This window comes from Panthera tigris, chromosome E1 (assembly GCF_018350195.1).
Source record: "Panthera tigris isolate Pti1 chromosome E1, P.tigris_Pti1_mat1.1, whole genome shotgun sequence".
NCBI classification, from domain to species: domain Eukaryota; kingdom Metazoa; phylum Chordata; class Mammalia; order Carnivora; family Felidae; genus Panthera; species Panthera tigris.
This window is the reverse complement of record NC_056673.1, coordinates 18,192,535-18,208,793: the sequence shown is the minus strand read 5'-3', so window position 1 is coordinate 18,208,793 and position 16,259 is coordinate 18,192,535. Positions and strand designations below refer to the sequence as shown.

The 16,259-nt window shown below is 50.1% G+C and overlaps 1 protein-coding gene and 1 long non-coding RNA gene across 2 annotated transcripts; both read left to right on the top strand.

Moving 5' to 3' along the window:
* The first annotated feature begins 4,374 nt into the window (after positions 1-4,374).
* On the top strand, positions 4,375-6,988 carry LOC122233464. The gene is made up of 3 exons (XR_006210992.1): positions 4,375-4,738; positions 6,406-6,497; positions 6,902-6,988. It is a non-coding gene; the product is annotated as an uncharacterized LOC122233464 (long non-coding RNA).
* Positions 6,989-7,937: 949 nt separating this feature from the next.
* On the top strand, positions 7,938-16,257 carry TMEM97 (transmembrane protein 97). Its single transcript, XM_007076043.2, has 3 exons — positions 7,938-8,170; positions 13,776-13,920; positions 14,947-16,257. Exons 1-3 carry the CDS (start codon positions 8,045-8,047, stop codon positions 15,204-15,206), a joined length of 531 nt encoding a protein of 176 aa, XP_007076105.2. The 5' UTR covers positions 7,938-8,044; the 3' UTR covers positions 15,207-16,257.
* The last annotated feature ends 2 nt before the right edge of the window (positions 16,258-16,259 follow it).

Here is a 16,259-nt window from a genome sequence, read left to right as displayed (position 1 = left end):
TTCATTTTGGGGGGCAGGTAGTCTTGGCTATCTCTGTCCTGCCAAGAACTATTTCTTTTGAAAGATGTCAAACTTGGGGCGCCTGGGTGGCTCAGTCGGTTAAGCGGCCGACTTTGGCTCAGGTCATGATCTCGCGGCTTGTGAGTTCGAGCCCCGCGTCAGGCTCTGTGCTGACAGCTCAGAGCCTGGAGCCTGTTTCAGATTCTGTGTCTCCCCCTCTCTCTGACCCTCCCCTGTTCATGCTCTGTCTCTCCCTGTCTCAAAAATAAATAAAACGTTAAAAAAAATTTTTTAAAAAAGAAAAAGAAAGAAAGATGTCAAACCTATTAAAAAGTGGAAAGAAATAATACAGTTGACTGTTGAACAATATGGGTTTGAGCTGTGTAGGTCCACTTATCGTGGATTTATTACAAAACAATATTATTAATGTATTTTCTCTTATGATTTTTCTTAACATTTTCTTTTCTCTAGGTGTTCTATAAGAATACAGTATATATGATACATAGAACATATAAAATACATGTTAATCGACTATGTTATAGGTAAGGCTTTCAGTCAAACAGCAGCCTATTAATTTGGTGGGGGGTTATAAGTTATACAGATTTTTAACTGCCTGGGGGGGGGTGTCAGCACCCCTACCCCCTCATTGTTCAGGGGTCAACTGAATGATGAAAACCCAAATAAGGGTGCCTAGGTGGCTCAGTCGGTTAAGCATCTGACTCTTGATTTCAGCTCAGGTCATGATCTCATGGTTTATGGACTCAAGCCCCGCATCGGGTTCTGCACTGACAGTGTGGAGCCTGCTTGGGATTCTCTCTCTCCCTCTCTCTGCACCCTCCCACCCCACTCACACTTTCTCTTTCTCTCAAAATAAGTAAATAAACGTTAAAAAAAAAAAAAGAAGAAGAAAGAAAACCCAAATACTCTTCACCTAGATTCACCACATTTATTAATCTATACACAAATATGTGTGTGTGCATATATATATACACATGTATATTTATGTATACAAATATATGTACTTTTTAAAGTTTTTTGCTGAGGGGCACCTGGGTGGCTCAGTTAAACACCTGACTTTGGCTCAGGTCATGATCTCGCAGTTTGTGAGTTTGAGCCCCACATCGGGCTCTGTCCTGACAGCTCAGAGCCTGGAGCCTGCTTCGGATTCTGTGTCTCCCTCTTCTCTCTGCCCCTCCTCTGCTTGTGCTCACTCGCTCTCGCTCTCTAGCTCTTTCTCTCTCTCAAAAACAAACATTAAAAAAAATTTTTTTTAAGTTTTGCTGAAACGCCATGAAACTTCACTCCTAATGTATCTCAGAAAACAAGGCCATTATCCTAAATAACTACAATTGTCATACCTAAGAAATTTAACAATTGGTGTTTTACCTAATATCTGGGACATGTTCAATTTCTCTAATTCTCCTCAAAATTTTATTTATAGCTGGCTTCCCCTTCCCCCCCCCCCAATTGAGGATCTAGCCCAGGATCACGTCTTGCATTTGGTCATCAGGTCTTTTTAGCATCCTCCAATAGGAAAGACCTTCTGCTTTTCTTTTTCGTGGCATTTGGCACGTATGAAGGTGCAAATCCAACTGTCACGTAGAATGTCCCAGAAAGATCTGGATTTTGCTGGATGGGTTTCCTCATGATCAGATTCAGCTTAAGCAATTTTGGAAAGACTATTACAGAGGTGATGTGTACTTCCCGTTCCATCAAATCAGGAGGCGTAACCATTTGTCCCATTTTGGGTGATGCTAAGTTTGATCGTTTGATCAAGGTTGTCACTGCCAGGTCTCTCCGTGGTAAAAGTGCCCTTTCCCTTTGTAATTAAGAAGCAACCTATGGGAAGGTGCTTCGAGAGGCCACATCTGATTCCTCAACAAACTCATCCAGTGCCATCTACTGATGACCTTTGCCCCGATTGTTTACTCTGTTAGTATTCAGGAAGTACTGCTTTCCTAATTTTCTCATTCCTTTTACACTTGACTTTTTCTTTCAGACCCCAAGTAGATCCTGCTGTGTAGTGAAGGACTCATCAAAATTTCTCTGAGTACATGAACATACCTTCCATGAAGGTTCTGAAACTGCCCCTAAAGGAACCTGTGGCAAACACTGTTCGTGGACCGCTGAAATCTCTCCTTCCTCGGCGCAAGACCAGACTACATTCCCAGGCCCTGGGTGGTAATGAGGGCCTATGTCAAAATTTTCTCCAGAGATGTGTGCCACTCCCAGGCCGAGGCCTTGGGGCGACAGAGGCACTCCCTCCATGCTTTCTTTCTACTTACTAACTAGAACCCATGGCCACCTGGCTTTGACCATGAAGCTGCCAATGGCCGAGAGTAGGAATTCAGTAAGCTACAACCACCACAGGTCAAATTGAGGCCCAATTCCTGCTTTTTTTTCCCCCCCAATGCCTATTTTTGTAAATAAGGTTTTATTGGAACATGGCCACATTTGCTCATGTACATATTGTCTGTAGTTGCTTTCACATAACAAGTGGCATGGCCTACAAAGCCTAAAATATTTATTGTCTGGCCACTTACACAAGTTCGCCAACCCCTGCTCTAGGATCAGTAGGCACTCGACAAGTGAGAAATGTTAACTCTGTCGTTACATGGGCCCTTTACTTCCATAATCAAATGTATCTGAAACACATCTTGAAAATAGCCTGACCCTAATATGTCCAGCTCTTTCCTTTTTTAACTGTTACACTTCTGGAAACACATGATCTACTTACACAAACTCCAGATCTTGCTTCCAGCCCTCCCCGCACATCGGTCTACCTTGCGCATTTGGGAACAGATGAATCTTCCTAAAACATCATCCCTATCTGCCTTGTTCAAGATCTCCCACTGTCTCTCTCTATGGCCCTGACATCAAACCTAATGGGCTTTTAGCTTTCTAGATTCAGTAACCTGACCCTTCCTCCCCAAATCAACTTAGCTCCACTCCTACCTGACAGCCAGAGCTGGGACTAGGGTGAGGTGAGTGAGACACTCCCCAAGGTGCAAAAAGAAAGTGTTTGCTGGGTACTAAGAACTCAGCCATCGGGATAGATAATACCTTAATGCAATATCTTTTTGAAAAAATCAAAATCACAGGGAGCCTGGGTGGCTCGGTCGGTGAAGCGTCCAACTTTGGCGCAGGTCAGGATCTCACGGTTCATGAGTTCGGGCTCTGTGCTGACAGCTCAGAGCCCGGAGCCTCCTTCGGATTCTGTGTCTCCCTCCCTCTCTGCCCCGCCCCCGCTTGTGCTCTCCTCTGAGTCTCTCTCTCTCTCTCTCTCTCTCAAAAATAAACATTAAAAAAATTAAATAAATCAAAATCAGTGCAAAAAGATCTATGAACAACAAAATAGCCACATTTTAAACCGAGCCTTTGTGAATTGGCCTCCACCTGCTCTGCCCCTCCTCCCAAGTTCACAGGTTCTTGGACCTGAAAAGGAGGTAATCACTCAAAACAGCTGGCCAGAAGCCTTCTGCCTCAGGGAAACCTACAGATCTCAAGAGTTCACTCTGAATCCACCCCCACCCCCTCCTCCGCAGCCTCCTTGCTACACCTCTAGCACCAATAGAATCTTAGTTGGTCTTTTTTTTTTTAAGTTTATTTATTTTGAGAGAGGCAGAGACAGCACGTGAGCAGGGGAGGGGCAGGGAAAGAGAGGGAAAGACAGAATCCAAAGCAGGCTCCGCTCTGTCAGCACAGAGCCCAACGCGGGGCTCGAACTCACAAAACTGAGCTCATCACCTGAGGCGAAACCAGAATCGGCTGCTTAACCAACTGAGCCACCCAGGCGCCCCAGAATCTTAGCTTCTGTTAATGGACGTTTTGGTTTTGAGGCGTGAAGCCATCAGCTGACTCTACGGCCACAGTGGCTTTCCCGGTCTCATCATTTTCCGTTAGCAGGTGACAATCTCCATGCGGCAGGACGCTTTCATATCTCGTCCCCTCAACAAGGACTCCAGCTCTGCGTCAGTAAAATGAAGATTTGGAACCCACAGCCTAGCAGCAAAGGTGCGCGGAGACATGCGCTCAGATCAACACTGGTGCGAAAGGAACAAACGTGTCACCGAGAGTGGTACAGACAGGCTCAGAGCCGGCAGCGGTGACACCAAATAGAGGCCAGCAGCGGGGGAAGGCCTTTGGCCCTTCAAATATGCCGGGCTGGGGGAAGTGTGGGTGCATTTTAAGTAGATGGGAAAGTGAACCGAGAGCGGAGAACTCTACAGTTGCTTCCGGAAGGAAAGCAGCGGGGTCCCTTCCTCAGAGCGCCTCTCGCGCTAGAGTTCCACTTCCCACCACCGCGGGGGCGCTGCTGGGCTAACGGTGTTTGTCTCATCACAATACGAGTGATTTCCAGAAGGTGCTGACGACCACTGCCACTGCTCACTCAGAAAGACAGGGTGACAGCTCAAGACCCCCTCTTTTTTTCTTTTTTCTTAAGCCACTCTTTGACTTACTCTTTGCTTTGGGTGAGGGAATCCGCTGATCGACGGCCGTGTCCTCCCTCCTCCCCAGACCAATCTGCCTCCTACCACTTCTCTGACCTCCAGTTTAGAGCGGCAGTGCCCCCCACTGAAGGAATTTCAAACAGAAGACAGCAGCTGCACGGAGATTTTTTTTTTTTTTTGGACCGAAGAGCCCTGCGGGGAAAGTGCTTGGCCTTGAAAGTCTTTATCTACAGATAACAAACTTGGCTGGGTGAGAGGTTTTCTGAGGAACACTCACATGAGCAGCTGTACGCTTACCACGTTCCCGGGGAAATCCCAGCGGGGGGAGGGGAGGGGGGGTGGCCCCCACACACTCTCCCCTGCCCCCCCAGCAAGCAGTTCTAATCCACGGGGAGTACAGCCTAAGTGGGGCCGCCTTGTCCTGGGAGCCACCTTTGGGGGCGGGGCAGAGCACACCTTGCCAGGTCCCTCCGCAGTAACGCGTGGAGTGCTCCACCTGCGCAACAGGCCCTGGGCTGCCAGGACTTTGTGTTCTGGCAGCCTCAAGCCACCCCACAAGGAACCTTCACCTCCCTCCCCTGCTATGCTCCCCTTCCAGCCGGCTCTTGACTGTCCTCCATAGTAAACACCCCCTCCTGTCCGGAGCCCAGACCCCTCCTCCCAGGCCCCCTCCTCCCAGACCCCTCAGCCTTCACCACCTGCCAGAACTGACACCTGACTCCCCCGCTCTCCAAGGTCTCGGCTTCCCCACAGCCCTCCCCCCTGTTGGCCGTTCATTTTTTTTCACACACCAGCCTCCCTGCTCCCCAAGGCCACAACCGCCGCTCTCTGAGGTTTGAGCCATGCCTTGGCCCATGCCCACCTCCTCCTGGGTGCTCTCCTGACTCTACCTTGGCAACAGCCTTCTCACCCCCATCCCAGGTGGTCTTCACCGTCCATCCATCCAGCACCTTGGGCTCTCTGTCCCTTGACTCCATCTCCAAACACCTTCCCCTCCTCTCCATTTCGGCCCACACCTCCCCCTGCACAGAACCTCTTCCCAACACCAGGAATTCGGACATCGTGCCCCCCTGTCATAATTTCCCAACCTTCTGGCCTCTTCATCCGGTGACTCCCACCCTGCCAGCACTGCCTCCTCAGCCTCACGTTCATTCCCTTCTCCGCCTTCTCCCAGGCTGCCAGCCCCTCTGGCCCACGGGGCTTCCTCCCCATCCAGCTTGAAACGCATGTTCCGCCTCTTCAATCCACCCTTCTCATCCAACGTCTCAAAATCACCAGTGTGTTTCTTTTAACTCTTTTTGAAGTTTATTTGGTGGGGGAGGGGGAGAGAGAGAGGAGAGAGAGAATCCCAACGGGGCTCTGTGCACTCTCAGCACACAGCCCCAATGCGGGGCTTGATCTCACAAACCATGAGATCGTGACCTGAGCCGAGATCAAGAGTCAGTCGCTTCACCGACTGAGCCACTCCTCACCGATGTCTTTCCGAACCTCAGCCCTAGAGGAGTCAACAGCCTTTTTTCTTTTTTTCTTAGAGAGAGAGAGAGAGAGAGAGAGAGAGAATGCTCATAAGCAGGGGAGAGGGGCAAAAGTAGAGAAAAAAACAACTTTTTTTTTTTTGAGAAACAGAGAAAAATCTCAAGCAGGCTCCACGATCAGCACAGAGCCTGACACAGGGCTCAATCCCATGACTCTGGGATCAGGACCTGAGCAGAAATCAAGAGTCAGACGCTCAACAGCCTGAACCACCCAGGCACCCTCAACAGCCTTTTTGCTGAGGAGACCCCACCCTGGAGAAAAGCACACAGCCTCGGAGATTGGGCCTCCAGATCGTTGGCCACCCACCTCAGCTGGGCCCTCTACACTGCCACCAATCTCTCTGTTCTAGTGCCAAGGGGCCCGTCCTGGGGAGCACAGAGCTCCTCTGACTTAACCCTAACCCTCCCATTCTCTTCAGCTCCTCAGGGGCCTTGAGCCACATTTCCTGCTCTCTTCCCTCCTGCAAGGACAACCTTCCTCCCTCACCCGGAAACCTCAAACAGCATCTAAGTAAGTGAAAAGCGTTCTAGTCAATCTGAGAAATACGGAGGCCATCTCTGGAGCTCATCTCCCTCCAGTCACTGCCCCCTCTCTCTCCTCTCCTTCCTAACCGGTCTACACTCCCTGCCTCCCTTCCCCACCTCCTTACTCCCTGTCCTGCTGTCATGTGCCCCCTGCCTCCACCACACCTGTGCTCTCTCACAGGGCCACCGCAGGGGCCATTCAGTGTTGCTCTGACCCAGCTGACCCTCCTCCCCATCATGTTTGGGACATCACCCTCCTGTTGTGCACCTGTATCTCAGCCCCCTCCTCACCCCCCCCCCCCAGGATGGAGCACCCTTAAGACAGGCCCTTTGCTCTCAACACCAACCGCCATCAAACGCGGATGCCCCACTATCTACGTATCCAAACAGGTTCATCCAGCTGCCCCCGAGACTCCTCCACTCAGACGCTATGGAGACTGCTCAGTGTCAACACAGCCAGAACCCGATTACCTTCTCTTCAGCTCACTTCTGTGTCCCAGTCGGTGGGACATTCAGTGAATGGCTGGGCCCAGCGGGCAGTTAAAGATCAATATTTACAGAACCAGGGGCGCCTGGGTGGCTTAGGCAGTTAATGGCGGACTTTGGCTCCGGTCACGATCTCGCTGTTGGTGAGCTCGGGGAGTGCGAGCCCCGCATCCGGCTCTGCCCTGACGGTGTGGAGCCTGCTTTGAATTCTCTCTGTCCCACTTATGATCGCGCGCGCTCTCTCTCTTTCTCTCCAAGTAAGTGAATTAAAAATATATATATTTGCAGAATGAATAAATCCTCCCTCATTCATCACAGCCAATCCCTGCCCCAGCCAAGACCCGCCCATCCTCTTGCTATATCCCTGTGCTTCTTGCTTAATTGAAGTTGGCTCTCCCCTAGGCAGCCTTCAGAAGGCTTCCAGGCCCCTCAGGTTCGGCGGGGCTGGGACCTTGCGAGTGTTCCCACGGCCCGTGAACGTCGCACCACCGCGCGGATCACAACGCGCTATGCGGCCGGCCCTGGTCTGCGGCAGCTGGGCTGCATTAGGGGCTCCACTTCCACCAGCGCCCGTGGCCCAGCACCCAGGAGCCGCTCAGTAAGCGTTACTCCTTTGCACTGGAGAATGGAGTACTGGATGAAAGGGAACACAGCGCGCCACGCAGTCGGCGGCCAGGCCCGGCGGGCATCAGCCCCCGCGCTCCCAGTTCAGTCTGCAAGCCGCAAGCCCGAGAGCCGCCCCACGCGGCGAGCGAGGAACCCCGCCCCATTCCACGCGGCGCCCCCAACGGCCAATGGAAATGGTCTGGGGTGGCACCTCCTCTACACGCTATACTTGTACGAGCCAATGGGCGTGCGCTACGGCGAGCGCCGCTCCCGCCGGGGCTTTGCAGCCAGCCAATGGGAGTGGCCGACGTAGCCCTCTCGGGGGCGGGGAGGGTAGTCAGGGCGCGGAGTCCTGGGACGCGGCGCGGGTCGGGCCCACTTCCCACGTCGGCTTTCCGGGCTAGTGCGGCATCCGCTCGTCACCGGCGCAACCAACCGAAAATGGGGGCTCTGGGCGTCCGGCGCGGTCTGGAGTGGCTGCTGGGCCTCTACTTCCTCTCCCATGTCCCCATCTCTCTGCTCTTGGACCTGCAGGTGGTGTTGCCGCGCGAACTCTACCCCGTCGAGGTGAGGGCGACGGTCGGTCCAGACGGCCGGTCGCTGAGTTTGGGGCCCCTCCGCGCATTGCGATCGTTCCCCGGCGTCCCCAAGACCTCCCCTCCCCCGCTCGCCGCCCAGCCAGGGTTCTGCCCCCCTTTCCCTCCCTCCCTTCTTAGGTCCTGCCCGTGCCCCAGCCTCTCCTCACCCTTCATCTCGACGTCTTGCTTGGGGTTTTCGATGGTCCGGACCGTTATCCCAAGCTGCTTGGGGCAGACACGTTGGTCCTTTTAAAGACAGTTCTTCCCTGGGTATGCGTAAGGCTCTCAACACCCCATCTCTGGTCACTTGTATTTGAGGGAAGTAGCCTGGATGAACCAGTGTCTCAATCACGTGTTGGATTTGTGTGTTCTTTGAAAGAGCTTTAAAATAACGTCTAATCCCAAAGCAATAGTGCAGGTAGCATTAGACCCATAACACAGGGCATTCCCGGATCGTCATTGCTTCGGTCTTAGGATCCAGCGACTTCGAAAGCTCGTAAGTAAATTAACGACACCTTTTCAAATCAGCCCTTTTAATTAGGTTCGAGTAAGAATGATCACCTGACTAGAAATAGAGGTGAGAAGCCCCATTTCCTCGTTGTTAATGAGTATTCTTTACCCCAAAGTTTGCTTTAATGCTTTTCGTTTCTTCAGAGCCACCGTTTTTACTTTACCTGGTCCTTTCACCTCTGGACCCTGTAACCTTCTCCCGGGGAGCTCCTGTCCTCAGTTCTGTGCTTCTCCACATTGTGTGCAGAACTGTGGGCAAGACTGACTTGTCTACCTGTTTCCCTTTAGATGCTTTTTCTCTGCAGAGCGGGGGTGGGGGGGGTGCTTCACCTGAGGTCCCTGAACCCCTGGGGTATACCATGGGGTATGCAAAACTGTGTGGGCCTTGTGGTTTCTGGGAGGAGAGTCACAAGCTCACACATACAGGGTATATTAGTTTCCCGTTGCTGCTGTAACAAATTACCAGAAACATGATGGCTTTAAACATTTGTTCTCTTACAGTTTTGGAGGTCACAAGTTGAAAATGAATCTCGCAGGCCTAGGGGAATCTTTGAAGGTCCTAGGGGAGAATCTGTTCCTTGCCTCTTCCAGTCTGGTGGCTGCCAGTGTTCCTTGGCTTGTGGCCCTATCACTTCGGTCTCTGCCTCTGTCATCATTTGGCCGCCTTCTCTTCTGTAATCCAGTCTCCCTCTGCCCCACTTTTAATTTTTTTTTTTTTTAACGTTTATTTATTTTTGAGACAGAGACAGAGCATGAATGGGGGAGGGGCAGAGAGAGAGGGAGACACAGAACCGGAAGCAGGCTCCAGGCTCTGAGCCATCAGCCCAGAGCCCGATGCGGGGCTGGAACTCACAGACCACGAGATCGTGACCTGAGCTGAAGTCGGACGCTTAACCGACTGAGCCACCCAGGCGCCCCCCCTCTGCTCCACTTTTATACAGACACTTGTGGTTACGTTTAGAGCCGACCAGGTAGTCAGCATAACCTCCCATCTCAAGACTCAAAACCCTTACCTTAATCACATCTGCAAAATCTCTTTGGCCCTATAAAGTTACGTTCAGAGCTTCCAGAGATTAGGAACTTTGGGGACTGTTACTCGGCCTGCCACACAGACCCAGGTAGCACCCGCTTTCTCAGCAGGTCGCCACCGCTCTGCACCAGCCATTAGTTGCCTTGAAGAAAGGAGCCTTGTCTGTGGTTTTCAGAGTCTGTGTGGCCAACAAAACTCAGGCAGGCTGCCTGTTTAGTGTTTGGCGTGATGAGTCCCTTTAATAACTGGGCACTTAACGTTAGTTACTCCAGGTTACTCCGGACTTAACAGCTGGTGCTTTCTTGATCTCTTCTGAATATGCCGTTCCCACAGGTTCTTGCCTACCACCCCCAAATACAGTTCAAATGTGTCCAGCATCATAAAGACCCCATTTCAGCTTATCTCTTGGATTTGGTAAAGTTTTCTCAGTTTTAATGTTGACTTACTGTAAAAGGTCAAGGGCCATTGCAAGTGGGACCTGGCCAGAAATTGTGTATGTCTGTGTCTTTCTATCTGATGCTGTTTGAAGGTGTTGGCGACACGGGGGGGATCCAATTTTGGAAGGGCTGTTGTCTCTCTTCACTCTTGTTGCTTTGGAGTTGAGATTGATGGTTTTGTTGCTTCGTTATGGGGAAAATAATAATAAAAGCCTTGAGGGATTCTCAGATTCTCTTTGAAAAAATGCCCAATCTTCACATCTGTTGTGTTTTTCTTCCCCAAATAGAAGGAATTTTCTCCTAGAACTAAAATGCTTGTGGCGATCCCATAATGGTTGGGGCTGATCTTCCTTGGTTTGAACCGGTCAATACTTGGAAAAACTCTTACTCTGAAACAAAAAGAATTTAGTTTGGATTGGAACATGGAGAGGATGGGGAAGGCATTGCGCAGTATCGTTTGCAGCTGGTAGCATTGGTTCTGTTTAAGGTGAGCGTCTGGGTGTGAAATCAGCCTGTGCTCATCCTAAGGTAGAAAAGTGCGGGATTGTTCAGTGGCAATTCCTGGTTTAGAAATTCTGGTGCCAGGGGTGCCTGGGCGGCTCAGTTAAGCAACCGGCTCTTGGTTTCGGCTCAGGTCATGATCTCACGGTTCGTGAGTTCAAGCCCTTCAATCCCAAGCAGGGATACTCTCATTCTCTATCTCTCCCCCTCCCCGCCTTCCCGCTCACGAGCCCGCACATGCGCGCTCTCTCTCAAATAAATAAACTTTATCAAAGAAATAAACAAAAAAATGGATTGTGGCCTTAAAAATGTAATATAATCTATTTTTAAAAATCCCTGTTTATAGGCCAGGTCAGTAGTTTAATAGATACCAATGGTAAGTGGAGTCCAATGTGTCAGGTATAGGGGTGCCTGGGTGGCTCAGTCAGTTAAGTGTCCGACTTCGGCTCAGGTCATGATCTCATGGTTCCTGAGTTCAAGCCCTGCGTCGGGCTCTGTGCTGACAGCTTGGAGCCTGGAGTCTGCTTTGGATTCTGTCTCCCTCTCTCTCTGCCCCTCCCCTGCTCACACTGTCTCTCTCAGAAATAAATAAAAATTAAAAACAGAAAATGTGAGTCAGGTAATAAACCATTTTGGGGGACTTACCTAATAAGAGTAGTTCTTATGGACCAGTTGCATGCTGCGCTCTTAATAGGATTAAACTTGAATTTCTCCACATGCGTGTTAAGTTCAACTAAGTAATTGTAAGATTTACTCTGTGCTTGCCATTGTTCTAAAGACCGTGTACATTAACTCATTTAATCTTCCCATTAGTGAAGTAGGTGCTATAATTGGGAAGCAAGTTCAGTGAGATTTAAGTGCTTTGCCCAAAGCCCGCACCCGGAGCCCTTCACTCTACCAGGGGCCTGCGGTTTGCTTTCCCTCAGCCCTTAGTCCAGGTCCTTTCCGGCAGCATGCGGCTCTCAGGCGACTGTGGGCGGGCGCTAGGATCCTAATTGATGACCTACAAGAGCTGGCTGAGTTTTGCTGATCTCATCCTGGATTTATGAAATAGACTGTATACAAATGGAACAGAGAATGAAATCAAACCAGGATGCCTTTTAAATTTCTATGGTAAATCTTGACAGCAGGTCATTCCCTCCAATATTTTAAAAAAAAATTTTTTTTAACGTTTATTTATTCTTGGGACAGAGAGAGACAGAGCATGAACGGGGGAGGGTCAGAGAGAGAGGGAGACACAGCATCTGAAACAGGCTCCAGGCTCCGAGCTGTCAGCACAGAGCCCGATGCGGGGCTCGAACTCACGGACCACGAGATCATGACGTGAGCCGAAGTCGGCCGCCCAACCGACTGAGCCACCCAGGCGCCCCCCCCCCAATATTTTTTAAAGCAAATCTGGAGAGCAAAAAAAGGATCTCCAAAAACATTTGGCTCAAGTTGCTTGTTCCACAGACGAGGAAATAGAGCCCAGGAGAGGTGCAGTGACTTAACCTTTATGAATTTTTTCCTTACCGTCCTGAAGACGGCCACCTTACCGTCCTGAAGAGTGCCTAGAAGGAAGCTAAGGGTATTGCTGTGAGTTTCAACTTCAGATCAAGTACAAATTAGACATCACCCAGTCGATAAACTGGTAATCTAGCCAGAGCCTTTCTGAAATTAATATCATGCTAACAGAATGTTTGTTTCTGGATATTTGCTTAAAGCTCAGCTTCAGCGGTGAGGCCTTGGTTTCACAATGGTGAGCCTTTATCTTTTGACTAAAAATTAACAGGAAAAATATTGCAATGGAAAAAAATGGCTTTTCCACTGCAAGCTAAATCTTTACATTGGAAGTTCCCTTTATTTGCTGTAATTTGATATTATATATATATATATATTTAGCTTTGGAGACAGGTGTGGCAGGACAGCGCCATCTCCAGGATGTAAACTGTGACAGACCTTTGGTAGTCCCATGTGATGCGGGGGAGCCCTACGCTTTGGGCCCTTAAAGGCACAGAATGGGCAACCTCTAATCTTTCTGCTTCCTTCCTCTGCTGGTAGCCATGGGTCTGCATCTTTTTTTTTTTTTTTTTAGAGAGAGGAAGCACACGCGAGCATATGAGTCGGGGAGAGGGGCAGAGGGAGAGAGAGAATCTTAAGCAGGCTCCGTGCTCAGCTGGGAGCTGGCGCGGGACTCAGTCCCACAACTCTGGGATCATGACCTGAGTGAAAAATCAAAAGGCGGTTGGTCACTCAACCGACTGAGCCACCCAGGTGCCCCTGGATCTGCATCTTTTGATTTAACAGTGTAATCAGAGGAGGGTGGGCCCCAAGCTAGAACCAGGACTGCTAACCCTCAAGCCTTGACAGCCTAGAAGCTCTACAGTTTGTGGTTGGGGCAGTTTGTTCTCCAGATGTCCTGTGGGTCTCCTAAAAGAGAACTCTTCAGAACTACAGTAGTTAAGAATGACGAGGAACTTGAGATTTAGGGATTCAGTTCTCTGAAAGTGCATCTTTTTTTTTTTTTTTTAAACATTTATTTATTCTTGGGACAGAGAGAGACAGAGCATGAACGGGGGAGGGTCAGAGAGAGAGGGAGACACAGCATCTGAAACAGGCTCCAGGCTCCGAGCTGTCAGCACAGAGCCTGACGCGGGGCTCGAACTCACGGACCGCGAGATCATGACCTGAGCCGAAGTCGGACGCTCAACCGACTGAGCCACTCAGGCGCCCCTGAAAGTGCATCTTAAAGAGGTTAAACTTCTCTCCCTTCCGTTCCAGGCCCCCCCCCCCCCGAAAAAGACAAAGAAACTCAGTTCATTTCTGTATTTGAGGCAGTCTGGCCCTCGGAGCTTGGTGTGCAGCTGCTGTTAAAGGACAAATGTTAGGATGGTTTTCACAGCCGTTGGCTGACATACAGGGCTAGTGTTATCCGGAGTCACGAACGGGTAGCAGAGGGGCTGGAAGAGCTGAGGAAGGCTTGGAGGAGGGAACATTCGAGTCAGAGCTAGGGAGTCTTTAGGAAGGGGCCATCTAGGCTGCCTCGGGGCTGGGCAGTGAGGGACTCTTCGGGGGTTGGAGCGGCCAGCCTGTCCTGCCAGGTGGCTGTGTTCAATGTGCGCGTTCTCTCTCCTCAGTTGAGAAACCTGCTGAAGTGGTACGCCAAGGAGTTCAGAGACCCTCTGCTACAGGAACCCCCAGCGTGGTTTAAGTCCTTCCTGTTTTGCGAGCTCGTGTTCCAGCTGCCTTTCTTCCCCATAGCAGCCTATGCCTTCTTCAAAGGTTGGTAACTGGAAAATCCCACTTTTGCCCTGATACCCAGTCCCGGAAATCTTCGGGGGAAGTCTCTCAGAGGAGAGTGATCCCTGTAGTTTGAGGGTCACCTAGGGTGGGGTGGGAATGGCCAGATCTTGTAAAGGGACATCAGCGTGGCTCAGGTGGATGCCTGTGTGGGTAGCTGAGCCGAACGACTGTCACCTGGAGATCTCTCCTACACCTGAGGCTGCTTCAAGATCGAACTTGTTCCTGTTTATTGTCTTTTTTTTACCCCTGCAGAATTTATCATTAGCTTTTATTTTTCCGATTTGGGGAGCACCATACTGGCTTTTCAGCGGTAGCATCAGGCTAATCCCTGAAGGGCTTAACTTCTCATTTATTCTTACAGTGTTCCCGTGTGACTTAACGCTTTTAGAAAGACGGGGGCCATACTAACGTACATGATAACTAAGCTCATACAACCGGTTTCCCACTGGAGCTCCCAAATCCATCTCAGCAGAATCTGTTGATCTTCTCACCTGTATATATAATTATTTAACAGATGCTGCGGGCAGGCCCTTCCCCCTGCCTTTTAGGCCAGACTGGCGTAGATCGTAATGGCCGTTTTACTGCCCTAGAGTTTTTCTTGCTTTCTTTTTTTTTTTAATTTTTTGTTTTTGAAAGAGAGAGAGAGCAAGCATAAGTGGGGGTGGGGCAGAGAGAAAGTGGGATAGAGCATCCAGAGTGGGCTCGGTGTTGACAGCAGAGAGGACTCAGACTCGTGAACCCCGAGATCATGACCTGAGCTGAAGTCAGACACAGAGTTTTTCTGAATTAAGTTCCAACCCCCACCCTTGGCGCTTTAGCAGCCGGTGGGCTAGAGCCCCAGCTTTGTGCATTAGGAGATACTAGAACACATCCGGTTTTCCATTTGTTTGTACTTGGAAAGGAGGTAGATTCAGTGGAAAGGGAGCAAGCGTGGAGACTGGCGTGGGCGCCCCTGGAGTCGTGGACATACCTAACGCTTACCTCTTTCTCTTCCCCCAACTTCAGGAGGCTGCCGGTGGATCCGCACCCCTGCAATCATCTACTCCGTTCACACCATGACAACTTTAATTCCAATTCTCTCCACATTGCTATTTGAGGATTTCTCCAAAGCCAGCGGTTTCAAAGGACAAGGACCTAAGACTTTCCACGAACGACTAACCCTCGTATCTGTCTATGCCCCCTACTTTCTCATCCCTCTTATGCTTCTGCTTTTCATGTTACGGAGCCCCTACTACAAGTATGAGGAGAAAAGAAAGAAGAAATGAGAGAAATGACCACTGGCCCGGCGGGAGATGCCCACAGGGCAGTTTCCTATTGGACCCGGTATGCAGAAAACTGCTCAGAACCCATGTTTTTCGGTAGCGTTCGAACCACACCAGCAACACACAAGAGCAAGACACTGGCAGGAGCCCCGTCAGACCCTCCCCTTCTGAGAACACTGGCACCAACGGACCAATCACCTGAGGACGGACGGGGGTGTGGGCTGGGTTATAGGGAGGTGGAGCCAAATACCTCACTGTGTACCCAAGTTCCGCTGGGAGCAGGACCAGACCAGAAACTGGATAAACTCCTAAGACATGTGGCCTGCTTGGCCAAATGTTCATGAGTCACTTGACCCACAACGTACAGGTGACTAAACCCTCGATTCATGACTCTCTACAGCGTGTCATTAATCAGCAAAATGAAGAGTGGGATGTTTCAGGCCATTTTTAAGTTTAAAACTGTGACTTTAATATTCATTAAAAACGATATCCTGGTTTTTTTGCCTCCCCCTCTGGTGGGGGGAAAGGTCCTGTAAGAGGTTTAGACTTGGGTTTTGCTCAATGGTTAGCTCTGGCCTGACTTTCAGAAATGGGTTACGCTGGAAGGTGTTTTCTTTCTGTCTTAAACGGGTCATCCCAGAAAAGATTTTAAGTCTCCTTAAAGACCTTAGTCTTCTGTTTTTACAGACCACCTGACATAAGTCCCGCTCTGAGGTCTAGTGTCTCAAACCTGTTCTGGAAGTGTGTTTCCGGGGGGATAACGTCACCTCCCTGATAGTTTTGTCATCATTCCTGGCTTGTTCTCTAAGTAGAGGGGCAGCTGGGGGGCCTGACGTGTCCGTGGTGTAAATACAGGAGCTCTTCGTTGGTGTTCCTTAGTTTTCTCTAAATACGTACTCAAGGCCAACTCAAAAACAAAAACTCAGTGAATGCATGGAAGATGGTAACTGGTCCTTCCTCTTTTTATCTGTTTTGCTCACAAGTCATAATGGTCTGATTGATGGGGTATCATCTGACACCTGTGTCCGGTCCCAATAAAGGTAGCTGCTGACGACT

Bases quoted from the DNA above. Each gene is read 5' to 3' on its own strand.
- TMEM97 (XM_007076043.2), top strand. From the start codon at position 8,045: ATGGGGGCTCTGGGCGTCCGGCGCGGTCTGGAGTGGCTGCTGGGCCTC. The intron at 8,171-13,775 runs GTGAGGGCGACG...CTCTCTCCTCAG, and splicing joins GCGAACTCTACCCCGTCGAG to TTGAGAAACCTGCTGAAGTG. The intron at 13,921-14,946 runs GTTGGTAACTGG...CCCCAACTTCAG, and splicing joins AGCCTATGCCTTCTTCAAAG to GAGGCTGCCGGTGGATCCGC.